This window comes from Oryzias melastigma, linkage group LG21, assembly GCF_002922805.2.
Source record: "Oryzias melastigma strain HK-1 linkage group LG21, ASM292280v2, whole genome shotgun sequence".
Taxonomy (NCBI): domain Eukaryota; kingdom Metazoa; phylum Chordata; class Actinopteri; order Beloniformes; family Adrianichthyidae; genus Oryzias; species Oryzias melastigma.
Window position 1 is genome coordinate 3,337,022 of NC_050532.1, and position 21,164 is coordinate 3,358,185.

A 21,164-nucleotide genomic window follows, 5' to 3' on the forward strand; every position below is an offset into this window, starting at 1 on the left:
TTTTTATCACTCAGCAAAAAACCTTCCACACAGAGTTGCCTCATCTCTGAAGAGTGTTGCTGTAGTAATATTTGCTGAGCAAGATTTTCAGTAGGAATTGGAATGGATTTAATTACTTTATCATATTCTTTTGATGTGCAGGTCAAATTATATTTTGCACAAAAAGAGCTATAATCAAGATAATTACCCTGTTTGTCCATGAGATGAGCAACAGCCCAAATTGCCTTTTCCAACCATTTTTCTGGCGCAGTACCTATTTTCTGGCTGCGCTGGCTTAGGAAGGGAGAGGCACCTCGCTGCAGGCTGTCATGGCGGTTTGACGTATGGACGTCGCCATATTGGACGTCAACAGCGATGGACGTCAAACAGTCTATGACCCGGAACGAAAACAAAGTTTAACCCGGAAAGGGAGGTTTTTTACCCGCCCCTTTCTCGCGATACTTCGTGAAGCCGCACATTTGACGTCAGTGCAAGAAACTAACCAACATGCACCGCAATCCAGGCGATCTGCGCAGCGCCGGGGGATCTCAAACACACCTACTGAATGAGACGTAGCAATTCCACAATTTAGACCCGTTTTGTGAAACTGCTATGTTTTTCTCTGTGGGTACTGAACGTTTTTGTAGGAGACTTGGTTGCCTTTGACGTCACGTTTCCCTGCATGCACTGCGGCTCAAAATGTATCAAAATGTATCTTTGTAAAGGAAAAAACATTTGAAATCAAATTTATTTTTCTTCATATTTCATTTACAGTTAACAACCATATAGCGTACAATTCGAATTGGCCAAAAAAAACATTGGAGTTAAAACCATGTCTTTGGCAGGTGTGATGATAGGTGGGGTATAAATAGCAGTCAGCGACAATCGGACTGTTAGATCAAGCCTGGCTGGTCATTGCTTGCATCACACTCATACACTGACGTACACAAACATACGTAGGTCGGCCGCAGCCGACCAGTACCTCCCCTCCCCCACACCCACCCGTCACCATATCCCCCTGGCACCACAGTCCCCCCAGATCCCCACAACCGCCAGGCTTGCTGAACCTTGCAGGCCAAGTGACTCGGGCCGCAGGTTCATTTTTATTTTTTTTTTCTTTCTTCCTCTCTCTCTCCTTTATTTTTGCATGACTGCAAGGACCATATTATAGTGGGAAAAAAAGCACACAAAGTTTTGGTTTTGTTTATCTTTCTTTCTGGCAGCTTAAGCCAGAAAGTTCACAATTATTGTGAACCTCTCAGGAATTAAAGCCATAAAAACTTATGAAAAATATCTAAATACCTGCTGATACATCGAACTTTCCCCCATTTTTAATATGTTGTGATCTACTCAGATTTGCTTTGTAATCATGATTTTAATTCTCATCTACTTGTTGTTGTTGTTTTTAATGTTTGTTAATATTCAATGTATCTTTCTTAACAAATAAATGTTCATATGTTTTTTTTTCTGATATAACCAGAAATCACAAGATATCCTTCATTTTTACGTCTGCAAAGGATTGTGGGGATTTAAAATGGTCACTCCTTTCATCTGCTTCCAGGTTTTTCTGCTTATAAACCCCATGATGATGATGACTGTGAACAAAGCACATTATCAAATACAACAAGAAACAAAAACCCTACCTTTTACAAACCATACATTTAGAATATATATAACTCATCAGTTTGATCAAAAAGCTAAACGATTTAAGTATTAAATAACTTTATTTAAAAAAAAAAGTAAAGCATTGGCAAACAGGGATCCACCTCTTCCTCTGCTACTGGTGGCTGGAGCCTATTGGAGCTTCAGAATAAAAGCCTGAAACTCTCTGGATCAGGAGGTATCTAAAAGTAAGTTTGACCTTTAGATCACGATCAAAATAATTTGAACCCAGTTATTTATCATCAGAAAAAAACACGTGACATTTCACAGGTTTCCTGATTTTTCTTTTTAAACTAGTGCTAAAATATCGTTCTCATTTGAACCACAAGGAGGCAGAATTCAGTGGTTTTATGTGGCGGTCCCAAAAGTTACAAATAAATCCTAATTTACTTGTAAGTAATTAAATTACAGATATGACTTCTAAACTTAAAAATAAGACACAGAACTGCTGGTGTGGGTTATTCTAAACAAAATACTTGATGTAAATCACAAATACACATATATGCTGTGTGGCAGAAATATTTCTACATATGGATTACACAAATTAATTCAACTCTAAAATTTGTCCATTCCATTACAAAAGAACTTTTGAGAAATAAAAATAAATTTTTATATGATATCTATGGTTCCCACGGGGTCCCAAAAAGGCCTTGAATGTACGAATTTGGAAAAAAATGCTTTAAAAAAGTTTTGAATTTTGATAGCTGTCTTAAAATTGTACCGTTTGAAACTTCTACGTTTCACATTTCTTGTCAAAAATATAATATCTCAACTATTATTATTTTGATCAAATAATGGAAATGTACTTCTGGTTTGAGAAAAAAAATAAGTGTGCTAAAGAGTCACAGAGCAGACAACAAGATAAGAGGCTAAAGTTTAATCATAACATAGGAATAAATAAATAAAATGGGAAATTAGCTGAGAAATTCGTCTTAATTTTTGACATGCATTGCCTTAACAAATCTGAAATTGAACTTCAAGAAACTTGTAGGAACCCTGTGTAAAAATGACAAACAAGAAAACAATTACCAAGCTGACAAAAGGCTGCTTTTCAGTATTAAAGGTGTAATTGTTAGAGTAAAGTTAAGTATATTAGTAGGAAAAGTTTCTCAAATGCAGCAGACATTTTACAAAAATGGTAAACTTTGCCACTGAAAACATTGATCAACTTCACAGCTTTTGCATGTCATTATTTAAAGTATTTTGGCATCTCTTTAGATACTCACCCTAATTATCTTGTCAGCTATTTTTAAAGTCTTTCTAGTGTTTAAAAAAAAAATGATTATGTTCATTTTTAGACAATTTTTTTGTTGAAATTGTGTCGTCTTCTAGTTCCTGGAGAGTGACAGTATTTTATTCAAAATTTGCTTTCGAGTTGTGAGTGGGACGAGTTGCACAGGGCAACCCTTCCCAACTTCCCATCATCCATCAGTTTACACTCTCTCACAGCCCCAACCTAACGTTAAAGGGACAACAAAAATGGTGAGTTATCCAGCCGTACAGGTTTGATCCAGATGTCAGCTCAGACGAGGAAAACAAAGACGTATCTATTTGTTTAGCCTGGTCAGTGTATTTCCTATTTCACAAGCAAATTTTTCTGGCTTGTTCCCAATTCACAACAATTTGAACAAAGAAATGCATTTTTAACCTTCATTTTCCTAACATCTGTCCATCATCAGAAAAAGGCTACAACACTAAGTCCCTTCAAAAACTAAATTAAAGCAATGAAGAAACACATAAATCCATACAGAATTCAGTTTATTACCAAGGTTTAGAAAACTTACAAACAAGTTCACAGCTTCAGGTCTTCAGGCACAAGCCAGTTTTAAGAACACTGGCCAATTTTTACCTGTGGCCACTCCTTTGATGAAAAGACAACAGGTGAAGAAACTTACACCGAGTGAAAGTGAGTGAAAATATACACATTCCAGATTACATTCAATTCAACAAGTCATCAAAATGGTGACAGACTGATCTGCTTTGCATATAAGGATACTGCTTTTAAACTACATACATAATATCTCCCAAGGAGAGATTAGAGGTCATCCGGCCATATTACAATGAGTACCTTCTTCCAAGTGATTGTTACAAAAATGAATATGTGCACAAATACAGAAATGTAGCCTCATGCGTTTTCCAGAGTGAATATCACAAGAAGTAAGAAATCCCCTGTAAATATACAAATCAAGAATCCTTTGTATATTCTATATATAAACATTATTAATCAGTGAAAGCATGTTGTAATGCTTGATCCTTTCTTAAAACAAACGCTTACTGAACATGGCATTATTTTTGAGTAGACATCTTGCTTGTAAAGTAGAAAAAAAGATGCATAAGCTGCTTGATTGCCATCAATGTTCTCCCAAATCAGAGTGCTACAGAGAATCAGTAACTAAACCTCCATGAGGTACTTTGGCGAGCTTCTGATTTCCACGTTGGAACAATTAAAGAGTGAGTAGTGTTACAATTTTAAGACTCTTACTAAGAATTCACTACAGGTAAACAATACAAGAGGCAAGTCCTCTCCACTTTTTTTTCCTTAAAAACTCTCAACCACGGTTTTAAAAACATTATTTACACTGAATAATAAGATTTGGCACTTCCTTTTTTTTTTTTTAAAGAGAAGAAGAAAAAATATTCTACTGTGTGCAGCAGTTTTGAATATTTCACAGATAAGTGCTGGAAAAGCAGAGCACCACAGAGTAGAACAACTGTGTCTTTTTGTTGCCGTTTTCAGAGTTCCGTGCACACATGAACCCTTCGATTCAACAGGTAGGAGATGTCCTTGAACATGATGAGCACGCATGGAACACGAATACTTCTACAAATGAGAAAAGAGAATTCCTACACCAAAATGAAGGGGAAAACAGCCACTATGAAAGGATAAAACAACTTTTTCCTACTGGAACAATGTTCTAGAAACAGGTAAGCATGCATCGTCCGCAGAAATAAACACGTTTAAAAAGCTGCTGTTCTTCACAGGGGGAGGTGAACTAAACAATTTGGAGTCGGTCAATAAAAAAACAAAACAATACATACTGAACTATCAAATACTGTCATGGCTCACGCTCATATGCATGTTGGCCACAGAGATCACTGGTAAACGTGGCACACTTGAGAAAGAATTACAAAGGAAATCACTTCCATGTGACTTCCCTACTAGATGTAAAAACAAAAGTGCAAAATCCACATCCAGTGAAGACGGTGACTGCTCCTTCACGTTATCTTCAGGATGCTACCATACGCTTGCTGCAAAACCACCTGAACGTTGTCCAGGATGAAGTCGAACGCCATGCTCCACACAGACTCCACTGACTGCTGCATGAGCCTGCAAACCAAAGAAAAGCAAGTCCAAAATGTGCAAAAACTAGAGATGCATTGAAAAGGTTTAACACTACAGAACTGACCTCTTCATGTACTTTATAATCAAATCCAACTTTTCCAGATCTTTGTCTTCGATCAGATCAGTGCAGTATTTCACCACCTGCAGGATGTCCTCCTCCATTGGTTCTAACAAAAAGTATCAGTATTTAAGAAGCTAAAAAGACAAACTCAAACTTAATGTTCTGTTAGGAAGGTACCAGTGATGGTGGTGACCCATTCCCGCAGTAGTGTTCTGATGTCTGTCAGGTCAAAGGCTCCGGCCAGCATTGGAACAGGGCGAGAAACGGCCTCGACTGGAGGTTCTGCGAGGTCCAGTTTTGAGGTGGAGGGATTGTTTTCAGTCTGAACACAGGAAATATATGAAAGCTGTGAGGTCCAGTGAAGATGCACACCGCTATTGTTTGGAGAGAAAACAGTTGCCCCTGATTTGTGTGCACGTAATTCTTAATTTGTAACTCGTACAATACATTTTGTGCATAAGTACAAAAATACAAAATTAAAAAAATACAATTTACACAAGCACAAATGAAAATTACAACAGCTTGAAACTAATGACACACACAAATCTTTAAAAATTACGAACAAATTGCTCGTCGCGTACACATAAAACCACATTTACACACAAATCTTAGAGACGCTTCACGTCTCTAAGATTTGTGTGTAAGTGATGCGTTTAAATGCTACTAGAATGCTGGGTCATCAGTTTTTTTCAGCCGCTTTGAACTTAAATTGTGAATATTATCTGGTGAAACTTCACATTAGTGTTGAGTATTTTAAAAACACATATTTAGACTTTGTAATAATAATTATCAACATATCTTTTAAAGAAAAAGGGGAAATGTCAATTTGTGCATAATTTTTAAAGATTTGTGCGTGTAGTTAGTCTCCAGCTGTTGTAATTTTTGTTGTGCAGGTGTAAATTGTGTTTTTTAAGCCGTAATTTTGGTACTAATGCACGAAATCAAGAATTGCGCATGCACAAATTGGGGTGAGTCTATTTTCTCTCCATATTATAAAGCTACGTTCACATCGGCCTCAACAACGCACGTTCAAGCCATCACTTTGGGTTTCAAAACTCTCATCTTAACATAAATCTACCAAAGTTTTTACATACATTTTTTGGCTCTACATACAAAACACGAGGCACATGAACATCGCAAGTTAAACCAGGTTGAATTTTGACCAATCAGGGACTCAGATTTGGTTGTGACACTTGGATTTGGTTAATCTGGTGAACCCAGACAAATACAGATAATCTAAGGCCACTTCTTATCTACCATTGCAAGGATGCTAGCCTAGCAATAAACCAAATCGTTTCCGTTTTGTTAGACACGCTCTAGTGAAAATAAAAAGAAGAAGGAGCTCCTCCCTCTTGTCCACACGTATCAGGTGTATACGTATCTTCAGACTGCCACCACGGCCAGACTCACCTTTGGTATATTGATCGGCTCTCTTGATTTTCCAGCAGCTCCTATGGATTTGACCGGACTGTTCGTCTGCTGCCTCTTCAGGGGTGAAGTTCCTTTTTTAAGTGGGCTGACTGCGTTCTTCCTCTTGTAGCGCCTTTTCACCCGACCAACGCCGGTTCCCACCGCCGACTGCTTTAGCTGTAGCAGTGGATTCTTCTGCTCCACTGCAGATGAACCAAGAAAGTGAAAAATAAGGCTTAAGACACAAATAAATGTTGGCAAGAGTTGAAAAAAATCGACTCACCTGCTTTCCCCTGCGCTTGCACGTTGGTTGCACGGTTGTAAGCGGACTTGAGTTCTTCCTGTAGCTCTTTGGGGAGGGCTGCAAACACATCGGGATCAACCTGAAATCCAAAGGATGAGCAATTATTTAACTTTTTTTTTTTTTGGGACAAAATTCTGAATAAAAGTAATAATTCTGACCTGTGAGAAGCTTGGTAGTTCGAGTACAATTCCTGGACTGTTTGGCTGGTTTGGAATCTGCAGGACTAAAGTTCCAGCAGGTGGACTGGACAGTGCTGGGCGTGGCGGCGAAGCTTGGCGGGGGTGTGGCAAGGACTGCTGCAGAGCAGGCGAATGGCAGTTATTTGGTATTCTATCTCTCTTGGTCCACGACTGCTCTACTTGTTCTCTCAACTCTGGGGGGAGAGCTTCCAGCACGGAACGATCCACCTTAGAGAGAGGGGTAAAAAGGGTTAAAAATAATGAGGGTGTTACCAAACAGGAAACATGTTCTGGGATATACCTGCGAAGGGGAGGGAACTTCAATGGTGATGCTGAGACGTGCGCGTGAATGTTTGGGTGTCTGCCTGCTTGTCGGCTGTTCTTTGCTTGTTCCTGGAACCGGCTCAGTGGGGGACGAGGTCAGCGAAGAGGAGCTAGCTGATGGAGTGGAGTGTTCCTTACGAGAATCTACAACATTCCAGACAAAAATTGTGTTGGGATTTTGTCCGACTTCAAAACAACAATAAAAAGTGCACAAATAAACTAACTGTTCTTGTTGGATCTGACGGCCAACCCTTGGCCCAACAACATCTCCTTAATAGAGCATGATCGAGGACCCCGACTGTCCGGTGGAGGGTGCCGATTTCCTTCGAGTTGTTGAACCTGGATCCCAATTCCTCTTAAATCCTGCGCCTGCAGCTGCATGGCGTGGAGCAGCTTGATGACTGCAGAGGCGATCAACTGACCGCTGTCGGTGGGCTGAGCGAGCATCACAGTTCTAAGATAAAGTAAAAGGATGAGCATCATCATGAGGAAAAGCAGTTTCCATGTGTACTCTACAACAGCGGTCCCCAACCCAGAGCTGCAGACAAGTAGCAGTCCGATTTGTGATTTTTTTTCCATCTTATTTTGAAATTTCTTATATAAAATGACTTTGAGTGTATTTTTTCAAATGTTGAGTTCATTTCTGACTTTTATCATTTTGACAAATATATTTTTATGGAGAGTAAAATATTGAAAGTTATTAAAGGTTTTAGTTGATTTATTCTAGAATAATGTGCCTTTTTTATTCAAACTTATGTTAAAGTTATGTTTTAAAAAAAATGCTCTATGACGTACTCCTGACACATGTCAGGTCATCCACCGCAGTCACGTCATAAAAACATCCTTAAAGCTGCTGCTACGACTGCTAAATTAAAGGCTAAGATAGTTAGAAAAAATAAAACAAAAAACATCTTTGAAGTTTTTTTGGATAAAGACTCTTCAACTAAAAAAAAAGAAATATTCCCTTAACAACCAAAACCAGGAGCCTTCCTCAAAATATAGATTGATTGTTTCACAATACATGCCAACTGACTCTCTAATGTGATGCTCTGTTCACAGTGAGCATGTAATGTGCTAAATGCACATTCTTGAACATGCGTTTAGCACATGGTGTTCACACTGGACGAGCAGGGAGGGGCTTCTTCTTCTTCTTCTCTTCTCTTTCTACTGTTTACTAGCGATGCTCCTCCACCTACAGTTGGGAGACGCTTGATGCGAAATGCTGCAGCGGTGCAAATCTTGTGAGTGTTTAATGTTGAAAGGAATGCCATCCTTTTACAGAGAAAGAAGATTCAATAAAATAAAATAAAATAGATGATTTGAGGAAACTGATTAAAGGGACATTTAAGAATTTTCCAACAGAAAAGCTAAAGATGGCAAAAACTTTAGCACAGAAAATATTCCTCTGTGTTAAAGAGAAATACAGTCAGTATTTAATTAAAACAAAATATGATTACCGTAATCTTTTTGTCTAGAAAGATAATCAGAGCTTTAATTTAGTTTTCTGTGTTATATTGGCCAACCATAATAAAAAAAAAAATAGGGCTGGGAATTGATTAAAAAATGTTAACTAATTAATCGCAAACTGGGAAAAAAATTAATCGCGATATCGCTATAATTTTTTCTTTTTTAGTCTCAATATTATCTGGGAATAATCACAATATGAAATCACACACGAAACTCTACATTTATAACATTTATTTTTAATTAGTGCTGTCAATCGATTACAGAAAAATCAGATTAATCGCACTTTTGTGTTGCGATTAATCACGATTAATCACAATGTTTTTTCAGGTAAAATGTAATTGTACAATATGGCACTGGACCATGGATCAAAGATCCGCTTTTTGTGAAAAAATGAGTTAAACCACAAAAATAGCAAGAATAAAGTACAAAAAAACCGATTGAATATTTATTTATTTTGTAAGTGACCATGGTGTAAGTGGGACAACACCCAACGAAATGTTTTAACGCACGCTGTGGAAGCCTGAACCCCCAAGGTAAAGTGAATGACTGTTTCTTCAATTGATTTGTGTCAATACATATTTATGCTCCAGATCTTTTTGATTAATTGCGTGCGTTAATGTGTTAATGTTCACAGCCCTAAAAAATGTAAAGCTGCCTTTTTAGAATTTCTTACTAATCAAAAACAACTTCTACAAAGCAACATCTTTGTTCCACTGAATCTTCATCCTCTGTAAGATATCTACAGTTTCAATTCGTCTTGTTAAACTAATTTTTATATCCTAGCATTTTAATTGATTTTAGGATATTGTAAGCTTAATAAATTAAATATGAAATATTGTCCGACATTAAACCGGCCTGTGGCCTAAAAAAGGGTTAGGGACCACTGCTCTCCAAAGGAAGCCATTTGTCCTACCTGGCTAAGTTATCACATATGCCATGACCACCATATTTGGCCGACTCAAGCGGCGCTCCAACCTTGCGAACCATGACTTTGAGGGTCACCCTGCGACCCCGCAGTCCTGCTTCCTGTAAACGTTTTTGCACCTCCATGGATAAATTTGTCAGGAAGCTCTCTGCCTCTTCGACCTGTTGATGAGAAACGAGAGAGGCTTTTAGAAAAAAGCAAAAGCCAGAAAGGGAAAAGTAAAAGTCTTAACCTTTGTAAAGCGGATGTTGTAGTTCATCTCTGCTGAAACGGATTTTCTTTCCTTCTCGCAGCGGACGGGACGATCGTCCAAACCCCTACAGAAGCGAAACAGAGTTTGTCCTGTTCGGGGGCCGAACTTCTTCTGCAGCTGAGACAAAGACACCTGCTGGAGCTCCCCACAGGTGGTCACACCAAGAGTACCCAGTTTTTTGCCCATTACGTGCCCCACCCCTAAAAAAACAGAAAAAATGTTATTAATTGTATTAAGTTTTTGCACAAACAGAAGCAGATTGCAAAACAATGTCCATGGCCAGCAGGTGGTGCTGCGGAGCTACCTGGTAATCTGGTGACTGGCAGGTCTCTGATAAAATCATCCACTTCTTCAGACTTTAGGAAGTGCTGCCCGTTTGGCTTAGCCTTGCGAGTTGCCAGCCGAGCCAACAGGATGTTGGACCCTGCGCATATCAGATTAGTTTGTTTGAATTCATGCGATTATTTCTTATTAAAAACCACAGGGCAAACATGGCTCACCCATGCCCACTGACGCACAGCATCCAGTTTTCTCCTTGATGTCTGCTCTGATGGCTTGAGCCAAATCATCGGGGCTAATTCCCAACTCAGCAAGCAGAGCAGAGCCATCTATCAATGCTTCATCACAGCTGAGAGCTTCAATGTCATGTGTGTAACTGTGGGGGGCAGCAAGCAGAAGTTAGGGGGGGTTTACTTGCAAAAAAACAAAGCATGGATCCACAGAGTTTAGCTCTCACCTTGCCAGAATTTCATACATGCTAATGGCCACCTCTTTGTAGGCTTCAAAATCATACGGGACGGACTGCAGAGAGGGGCACAGCTGCTTTGCTCTGCCAAAAAACATCCCGTTCCTCACACCCGCCTGCCTGTGGAGCAGAGATTGTACAGATTCCACCGTCCTGTCCACACACAGCCTTGGGGTTTTGTTTTAGCGTCTTACCTCGCCTCATAACTGCAGGACGCAATCTCAGCCATTGAGAGAGCAGCAGAATCCAGATCCACGCTGTTGGCACGCGAGTCTGGACTCTCTTGTGATGGGGATGTGTGTAAAAGATCATCTTCTTTCTCTATTAAAATATATATATATATATTTGTTTTACTGCTTACTTAGTTTTTTTCATCATTCATCACATTACAAATTTCTTTACATTGCTTGTCGATTGTGTTCAATAAATAACCCACAATAGGCAAAATCTATGCGATAGAATTAATTGTTTTAAAGCTGTAAAACCTCTTTACACACTCTCTACAATATTATCACACAAACACGAACATTTTCACATTTTTCTCTCTTGTTTAAACCCTCAAAGTTCAAATCTTTGTATAAAAATATGTCCAGGATTAAAGAAATAAGACAAGATTTATGTAGAATTGGCAAACTGCACGTGTCTGTACAAGAGACACGCCCTGTAGGACATGGATTGACAAGGTCTCCGGTCTGCAAAACAGTGAGACTGAAAAGGTGAATAACCCAATATAGCGAGGGAACAATGTAATTTTAAAATCTTTTGCTTTTATCACCAGGCTGAACCAAAAGAGAAAAAAGAAACTCTGGCAACTGGATTTAAAGCTTATGTTATAGCAAGATGAGTTGGAGACAGTTCATCAAGTGACCACTAGGGGAATATTCTTCCAATTGTTTCTAGATCTGGATGATTTTTGGTTCAAATTTAGAAACAGAGGATATAAACAAATATTAAAAAGTAAACAAAAGCTAGATTTTTAAGTCATATTTTAGATTTGAGGGCAAAATGCATTTTGCATTTTATTATGGATGTCCATCAATCGCTATCATGGGGCTGCTGGAGCCTATCCTAGGTATTTGTGAGCATTCTCATTCCTTTCATTATGGAGGAGCTGCTGTTTGCTGATAGGATGCTTCTGAACCGATGTAGCTGTTTTCAAGTGAGTCTGTATTGATAGACCAGTGTGGCTGCTACCAACAGCCAGACTGTGAGGGAACTGTAGGACAGCACACTTATGTACTACTGTGGTCATACCGGGCTGAGGATGAGAATGTCTTCTCTGGTAGTACTGCTGCTCCACCTGAGGGTTCGCTCCGGCTCTTGCAGGAACCCGGCCGTGTCCACGGTTACTGGTGACAGCAACGGGTTTTCCTGTTAAAAAAAAAAAAAAGAAGCATATGCGTATAAAAGCCAAAGCTCAAATTCTCCAGACAGTATGAAATGATGACACACCTTTCAGGTCCGGTCGATGTCGGATCCCCACAGACACAAAAAAACAGTCCATGTCCACGTGGAGAATACAGGACTTGATACCGGCTGGTGCTGAAGTACCTGAAGCAAACGAAAGTTTAGATGTTTCATAGTGTAGAGAATGCAATATTATTTTAATACTTTACATCAGCGGTCCCAAACCATTTTTGGACCAGATAACAGTTTCATGTCAGACAATTAAAGGTGTCAATACAATAAATTGATTTTAAAAAAAGGTTTCTAAAAATAATAATCAGGAATCCATTGTATTTGCAAATTTATTAGCAGCATCCTCATAATATGGAGGGAATTAACGCGTATTTTGTAGGGCTGGGATGATCAAATCGATTGATAAATCTAAGCTTAATAGATCAATAATCGATCCATAAAAGTAGAGATCGATATTTCTGCTAGCTCGTTGCTATTGTATAACTGGATTTTCTATAGGACGGCTAATGCTAACACTCAGTCAACCTAAACGCTCATTGCTGACAAAACGGAAATCTTCATAAACTCAGAGGCATTAATTTCCCAAACTCTTTTAAAAAATATTTTTTAAAGTAACCATTTGTGGTTTATTGTGCATTCTTTCTTCTTAGTTTCTTATAAGGTGTAATGCTATAGTGTGATCGCCACCTAGTGGGCAAATTGAAACGTCTTCCTGGAGAGGCAGAACAATTGTTGGAACAATCTCATCATAATTTCACTAGTTTGTGAACGGTATCAGATTAATATAAATATCTCCAAAACATTTATATACTGTAGATTATTCATATATTTTTAAACATGTCTAAATGTGTAAACTCAAAATTGATTGAATCAAATTGAGTGGATCGAAATAATCTAAAAAAAAAAATGGAATCGAATCAATAAAGGCTCTGGTGAATAAAATCAAATTGATTCTGGAAATTACTGTTGATACTCAGACATACTATTATGCGAGGAAGGCTCAATTTTTCATGACAAACTTCTGTTTTCATCTGACAAATGCATAATTTTTCTTTTGTCAAAGGCTCTTCTTTCATCTTCTCAGCGGCTCTTCACTAACGTTCTAAAGATGTTTATTCTTTTCTTTACTTTTTATAAACCAGACTGGCAAATATGACCAAGGTGAACCTCTTGATATGTATCTAGACACAGATGTGGTGAAAAATATGAAATATTCTGATAAAAAAAAAAAAACATCCTACAGAATAATATACTGTACAGCATTCCCTCACTATATAGGGGTTCATTTTTTGCAGTCTGATTGTTTTCCTGATTATTTTGGGGACAATTTTGCATGTTTTTTTCCAGCAAATTGTGATCTGCATCCAGACTGGCTGGAGATCTTGTCAATCAATCTCCTGTACAGATACATGCAGCTCTCCAAATCCACATAAATCTTTGTTTTCATTCTATAATACTGGAGATATTTTTCAATGGCGGTTTGGATGTTAAGAGTTTAAACAAGAGAGAAAAGTGTGACAGTGTTCACATTTGTCTGAAAAATTGTATAGCTTCAAAACGTCTGTAATTCTTTCACCAATCGCAGGTTATTTATGTTGTAGAAGGAAAAAGGAAGCACTAACATGAGAACTGGACCCTCAAAACAGGAAGTACACGCTGGCTACAAGAAGAAAAAAAAAATCCCATAAACTTCTATGGAGAAATAAACTAATTCTTTTTGTCAGAATAACCATTCTTACTCTGATACCTTTTTTTAAAACATGTTCTTCAAAATCTTTTTTTTTTTTAAATGATACTGTTGTGCAGATTGAAACAGATCAGAAGAAGACTTGTTTTTCAATTGGACATAGCAATAAAGTAAATGTACCCTCTGTACCTCGACTATCTGATGGTCGTTGAGCCGCAGCTTTCCTCAGTCGATCTTTCCCCGGGTATGAAATGCTCCCGGATTCTTTTTTCTTATGATGAAGTTCGTTTATGTATTCAGAAAAGCCGATCCTCCACGTGGAGATCTGGTGCAAACGCGAGTGGGAATAGAACTCAGAGATCAGACTACCCGTCTGTTCGAGCAGCTCCGCAGAAGACTTGGACGAGGGGTCGCTGTGAAGGTTAGGTCTGGTTTTGACACCAGTAGGGCTGAAGAGGGCGGGGTTAGATGAAAAGGCATTGTGGTGAAATCCGTTTGGGCGGAGTAAAGAGTGCGAATGGGTAAAAGGCGGCTGGGACAGATGGTTTTGCTCAGAACCCGTAGAGACCTGTGGAGATGGTTCAGTGAGGCGTTGTGTTTCACTGTCTTTTGCAGCGTCATGGTTTTCGGGTGGCGTGTGTTGACATCCATTGGCGTCCTCCGTACTGGGCTGCTCTAGAACAACCGGGGACATTTGAGATTGCTTTGGAGGGCTTAGAGGAAACTCGTACGGGTCAGACCTGGACTGTTCTGAGGGACTTTGAGGTTTCTCAGGTGAACTCCTGACTCTATGCTTGGGCTGGTCAGGTTCCAGGTCCTCTGGTCTTAAGGCACCATTGAGAAGATGAGCGTGTCCATTGGTCAGAGGGACTTCCTTCATCTTGTTAGAAGCCCCAGGCAAACGAGGACTGCCTTTCACACACTCTTGCATTTTGTTTGTCTTTGAATGGCTCATAACATCCGATGAGGTCTGCAGTATACCATTTCTGCTGAGGAACAAGACACGTTACAGAAGATTTGCAGAAATGACTCGGATCTTTAAAGGGTAACCAAACCCTAAATCCACTTTTTTTGTCTGTTAACCTCTATAAATGGGGCTTTAAAAGTGTTGTCTGTTGGTTGTTGCCACATTTTTAATAAATTAAAATAAACTTGCTTAATTCTTGAAAATATAGTCAGAAACCGCCTGTGTGCTGCCCCCTACAGGATGAATTGAGGTAATACAGTTGAATTTTGTGATTGGTCAAACCATGTACGTTTCAAAAGTCTGACGCCATGATCTACAGCTCCAGCAATGATAACAGTCCTGCCCCCAAGCCTCACCCCTCTGACTGGATTTTCCAATTCCAGCTGTGGGTGGAGTCAGCCTCTAACTTCCCTGTTTGGTTACCCTTTAAGGGTAAAAATGGAGAAAAATGTTCAAAGTTGAGTCAGAATACTCACATTGCTAATTTCTCTTCTTCTTTCCGGTGAGTTGACTTGTATGGGGGCTTTGTGTGGTTTAGGTTCTGAGGTGGGTGGGACTGTAGTGGGCTCCTACGCTTGGAATCGATAATGATTTGACCGACTATTGAATGCTGGGTGGGCTGAGGGTGAGGGCCACTGCAGCTGGACGGAGGGATGTGCTTGTTCTGGCAGCTGAGTGAGGACGGCCCAGTGTGGGGAACAGAGAGGCTGATTTTTTGCTGTGGCAGATGCAGCTTTTGATGAGCATTTGGCTGAAGGGAACTTTGGCTTGTTCCTGCAACCTCCAGGGTCTGGCGCAGAGCGACGGCGGGGAAGAGTGTGCTCTTCTGTTTAGCATACAGCTGGTACTTTAGGTGGGGTAGAAGCTGCCCGGCCTTGATGCTGTTTTAAACCAACGGGAAAGGAGAAACGGAGCATGAAATGATCCGGGCGGAACAGGACCAATCTCACCTTAAAAATGAACTCACCTGTCAGTGATCCACTCTGGCCTGATGACTTTTTCCCCCTTGAGATCTTGAATTTTGCAGTTGGGCAGATTATTGGCGATGATGTGGGTGGTTTTTGAGCGGGAATAGTAGACATGGAACTGACCCCCATGCAGCATCATCAGTCTGCGGAGTTCATCAGCACTCGGCTCTAAATATAAAAACAATATTGCATATTACATAGTTTAATGAACAAAAACCTCCCCCAAAAAATGTGCAAAACATGTAACTCATTTGGGGCAATATAAAGAAATATTTGGTTTATTTCGCTGGAAGGAATTGAGGACAGAAAGACTCGAGCCCAGAAAGTGTGTGCTCAGTTTTACCTGTGTATCCGTTGACATAAATAGACACCCCTCTGAAGATGCCCGAGCATGCTCCTTCCTTCTGCTTTTCTCTGGGGGCATCCAGTCTGAACTGCTCATCCAGCTTGGACACCTTGGCAGCCATGTAGCCTCCCTGACATTCATGCAAAATAGAAAAAGGATAGAAAAATGTGAGCTTGTTCATGTTCCTCTGAGGGTTAAAAGTGAAGGGCTTAAAGACAGATTTGAAACTCTGATGTGAGGAGAGAACTTAAAGATATGAAGTGGAGAAAACAGGATTTGGTATCATAAAATACATATCATCACTCAGTTCTAAATGAGACAAAACTGGAAACGCCCGGTCTCAATATTCCTCTATTATGATTATCACAAAAAATTAAATTAGCAAGACTATACTGAAAAAATGTAGCAGATCAAGAATAGTTATTCTGACAAATAGAATTACTGAATAGTAGCTGTTTATTTCTCAGTAGAAGTCTATGGGATTTGGACTTCTTGGACTCAGCGGGTACTTCCTGTTTGGAACGCAAGGGGGAGGAGTCACTCAGTCCAGTCCTCATGTATGTAATGGTGTACACTAAATATTTTTTTTGTAATTTCCTAGTACACAAAAAGAATCATAACTGGTTCATTTTTTACTGTTTTGGATGCCACTTTTATGTGCTATTTCGCAAATTTCTTTAAAAAAAATCTCTACATCAGGCTGTGAATATATGTTTTAGTCACATGCACCTATACGGGGGTTGATCAAGGTGCTGCCAGCTTATGGGTTTTCCAGGTTGTAGAAAGGTGTGGCTGCATCTTACAGGGACTGTAGGTGGGTTTTTCAGTTCCCTTGATAGACTTAATGAAAATGGAACATACCTCTGTGATGTGTGTAGCGACCATATTGTGAAGTATTCATGAGCACAATGCATTTATGTCAAAATGTCCTTATGCCGCACTATAATCATTAGTGATGTGCAGACTGGCTTCTTACTGACCGCACACAGATGCTGCATGCACAGAGTGTGCAGGTGATGCCCACTTTTCACCAGCAGAAAGCCCGTATCCACCCGTATGCGTAGCTGTGACTAAAGCAGTGAAGGCTGCTGCTTTTCTAACGCCATGAACAATCCCTGAACAGCTTTTATACCACTGAATCATATGTTCCCTTCGTGCTCGGAGAAAATGTGCTTTGTGAAACTCTCAACACTCACCCTTTCAGCCCATCCATTGTCATCACCAGCACTGGCTCTCTTCTTCATCCAGCCATCTCGACTCATACTGAGCCACCTGAAAAAGGCCATTCCTCAATTAAAACACACATGCATGAGGCCTGCTTATCAAACCACATCAGACGTAGACTGATGGATCAGTCAGTAAATTAATCTGACATTTCCTTTCTTTTTTTTTTTTTTTTATTCTAACCTCCCCACTTTAAAACGGTCAGCACTGGCTGACATCTGAGAGTGCTGAGCCAATTATCGGGCCAGCAGCATTTGTGGACACCAAAGTGCTGTTGCTCTGGAAACAAGTGCAAGAAAAAGGAAATGTGCCCTTTAATTTCTACTGTCATTCTACTGGCAGACTTCAGTAGACGTCGACTGGCTTCTAGAACTTTTGAAACAGCCGTGATTTATCAGATAAAAGGGATTAAAAAAAACTGAAACCAAACATTTATTATCAATTAAATAAATAAAAAAAAACAACTGAAAGAAATCCAGTCAATTATCTTTCATATGCCGAATCTAACAAGTTATAGAATAATGTTGTGCTTTGTTTGTTTAATGCATTAGATTAGATTAGATTTAAAACCCTGTTTTTAGACATTTAAGAAACTTTAAAGCTGTATTAACTTATCTTTGCTCCAAACATTTTCAAACTTTTCTCAAAATCAGCACAGTGGAGAATCTGTTGTCCCATTAAGAGCTAGGACCTAGAAATAAAGAAATTATTATTATTAAAATAAATGAAAAATACTTTTTGCTCCAATATATTGACAATAGAAATACTTAATTTAAAACTCAAACTATACAGTAATTTTTGGTTCAATTTTAAGGATTTTTTTTTTATTTCAATAAATGTTAATAAATTAGACAGGCATTCATTGGTGTTATTTTGGAAACAAAAAATGTGATTTATATTCTAAGAATATTTTTTTAATTTATGAGGATCTATTAAGATAGATAGAAAAAAAAGAAAATACAATATTACATTTTAAGAAAGCAAAACAAAATTCCAGAACATATTTTTTTTTAAAAATTGAAATGTTTTGGAAATAAAAAAAATGTATATAAATCAAAATGAATATTTAAAAATGAAACACAATAAAAAACTGGAAAAGGTAGATACTTTGGGATATCACTGATTCAAGGATGATGTTTTATTTTTTTACGTTTCTTTTTTAAATGCGCCTTTAGCGTCTACATTCTATAAAAGTTTAATGATCAGCATGGAGTAAATCCAGTGTCGCTGCCACAAAACTTTCTGTTAAAATGATGGACAAACATCATCTAATCTGTGATGTCCCATAGTACCTACCTTTTCTGGTTCCATAAAAATAGTCAAAAAACACTTTAGAAAACAAAAGTAATTCTCAGAAATCAAAATGAAATGTCAAAAAAATGAATCATTATGATCTTGAATAACTTTTTGTGTTCAAGATGGCGGTGTGCATGTGTGCAGCAGCTACAGTTCCTCTTTTTTGTGGCCCTTTGTGTGTATAATATGAATATTGTTTCAGCTTGTTGCACACCTTTCGCTGACTTAAATAGACTGAAAAGACGTCTGATTTTTGCACATTTCTTTGTAGCCTACAGTGTTCTTTTTTTCTTTGTAATTACATTTTTTTTTTTAAGATTCAATGTACAACAGCTTCCCAGTGTTCATTATACAGGTTTTTTTTTCTTGGTTATCCAAAAGAACAAGCCAAGTTGAAGCAAGAACATCAGCAAAAAGTTATAAATATAAAAACTAAAAAAAAAAAACTAAACATGGGTATATACGCTTATAATTTTCAAACTAATAGGTGTTCTCTTTTCTATTTATTTATCTGTATTGACTGTCCACATTGAAGAGAACTGTACCAGGTAGTGCTGGGTGTTACGGAAAAATTGTATATCTTTGCTGTCTTTGTTGTATTTCTTTCTTGCACTGCACATTTTTGTAAATATTTGACGTCACTTTTCACCTGTACGTACAACTCTATTCTTATTCTTGTATGTGCAATGCTGCAACATTTGAATTTTACCGCTGTGGGGCGGATAAAGGATTATCTTATCTTATACCAAAATACAAAATAATTTGATATCACAATAACAATATATATCACGATATACCACAATAAAGTTTATTTTCAATTATTCCCTTAAAAAATGGACAAAAATGCCATTCTGACTTTACATTTTTAAATAACATGTAACTGAATCGTCATAAATGAGAAACAGTTTCAAGTTTCTTAGTAGGAAAATCAAATTTTGCACAAAAGTTAAGCAATAAAAATGTTTTAATCGCTTACATTATATGTATTGTCATATCGGCCAGCACTAATACCAGGTATAATGACTATAAAGGTATTTTAATTTTTCCATTCTTATTTGTTGATGTAATTTGAACTTCAAGACGGCCGTAAAATGAGTCTTTTCCACTAGTTTTTTGTCCCTGTAATCAAATGAACCACAGTTAGGTCCATAAAAACTCGCTGAAGAAAAACATTTGCTTAGAAGTATGAAAAATGACATTATTAGGCAGTACAACATTCAATTCTAAGAAATTCTTTCTACCAGATTTTTTTAAAGGCAATTTTCCCATTTTTGTATGTTTGTTAATATTTCAGTCTATGAGATTTAATTTAAAAAAAAAATGCTGCATGGACAGATTATTTTCCTGCTTTCTCTAGTGCCTTTCTTCATTTTCAGGCCACCTCTTCCTGCAGTTTAAAAACTTTTCACAGAGTAAACAAATCCGTCCCGTGCGTGTCACGGTGTTAGCTGTCGTGCTCGTGGGTTGGTTGGATGTTGGGCAGCACGGTGGACGGAGCTCCGTGCCCTCAGACATGCCCGGGCAGCCTCCCCCTGACAGGTCGGTCACAACACAGCCCCATGTGGCTCTTCACTTCTGGAGCTAGCTGCTAGGTCAGCTGCTAACATTAGCATAGCAAACGAGAGAAATGTACAGCCGTGCATTCCTGCGCGCGCGCCAATGCACGAAATCACCATTTTAATTCCATACAGCCAATGGAAATGTTTTAACTGCACTTGCTAACAAACCCGGAGAATTAGAAGGTAAACAACGAAGAGGGAGGCGGGCTGTGGAACTTCACTGCGGGGTCGTACACAAACAGTGCGTTTGAGTGACTGTTACTAGTTTTTGTCATTTTGTGGTACCTTTTACGCTGTCAGGCGGCGTTGTTGGTCACACACTTCTCCCTGCAGATACGGAGCCGTTGTGCTCAGGTTAAACGAGGTAAGACGGCGGCGAAATGGAAACCCTCCGCCCAGCTCGACCTCTTGGCTTTATTATTCAGACGAGTCCCACGGTGAGCTGGAATTCCTTTATTGTGTCACGCCGCCACGCCATGTCTCTTGACTGTTTCTGCGCACCCTCCCAATCCATTCGCTCTCCATTTCAGCCGCCTGATCCATTTGCCTTCTCTTTTTCTCTCTCGGTGCCTGTCAGCTGCACCGAGGCTTCCGGGAAGGACGCTTTCAAAATAAAAGAAACAAGACTCGCAGTACTTTAGTTTCTCCAGTGTTTCTCCACATGGGGCTCTTTTATCTCTCCACAGTGGCTCCTTAGCCAAACGTAAAATAAGTCAGGGAAACTGCTGACCCTGCTAAGAGCTCCCTAAACAAAACTACATAAAGAAAACAAATAAACAAAGCCCACAAACTAAGACTACCAAGGCCCAACTCCAAACTAAAATAACAAAACCCAGTAGTATAAGACTGCCGAGGGAGGACAAATGGTGAAAAAGGAACAAAATAAATAAATAAATAAAATAAAAATGTATTTTTTAAAGTAAGGATTACTTAATTAAAATGTATACCATTTAGATTAGTTACATTTATAAATTGATGGCTAAGGTGAACATAGATGGTAAACAATGTATGTTACATCCCTATTGACCTAAAGATGTTTTGTTTGC

General features: G+C 38.7%; 1 protein-coding gene across 2 annotated transcripts; it reads right to left on the bottom strand.

The window, feature by feature from the left end:
• Positions 1-3,382: 3,382 nt before the first annotated feature.
• On the bottom strand, positions 3,383-20,814 carry rev1 (REV1 DNA directed polymerase). 2 transcript variants are annotated; one of them, XM_024286776.2, is made up of 22 exons: positions 20,404-20,814; positions 17,236-17,311; positions 16,037-16,169; positions 15,693-15,861; positions 15,202-15,606; positions 13,948-14,747; positions 12,105-12,203; positions 11,907-12,023; positions 10,847-10,973; positions 10,644-10,772; positions 10,408-10,562; positions 10,212-10,331; positions 9,887-10,107; positions 9,643-9,815; positions 7,487-7,716; positions 7,240-7,406; positions 6,918-7,166; positions 6,739-6,838; positions 6,456-6,658; positions 5,223-5,367; positions 5,049-5,151; positions 3,383-4,969 (listed from the first exon to the last, which is right to left on the bottom strand). In XM_024286776.2, exons 2-22 carry the CDS (start codon positions 17,299-17,301, stop codon positions 4,858-4,860), a joined length of 4,023 nt encoding a protein of 1,340 aa, XP_024142544.1. In that variant the 5' UTR covers positions 17,302-17,311; positions 20,404-20,814; the 3' UTR covers positions 3,383-4,857. The 2 variants fall into 2 exon arrangements, with proteins under 2 accessions (XP_024142544.1, XP_024142545.1); XM_024286777.2 differs by having other exon boundaries at positions 13,948-14,744; positions 20,404-20,813.
• Positions 20,815-21,164: the final 350 nt, after the last annotated feature.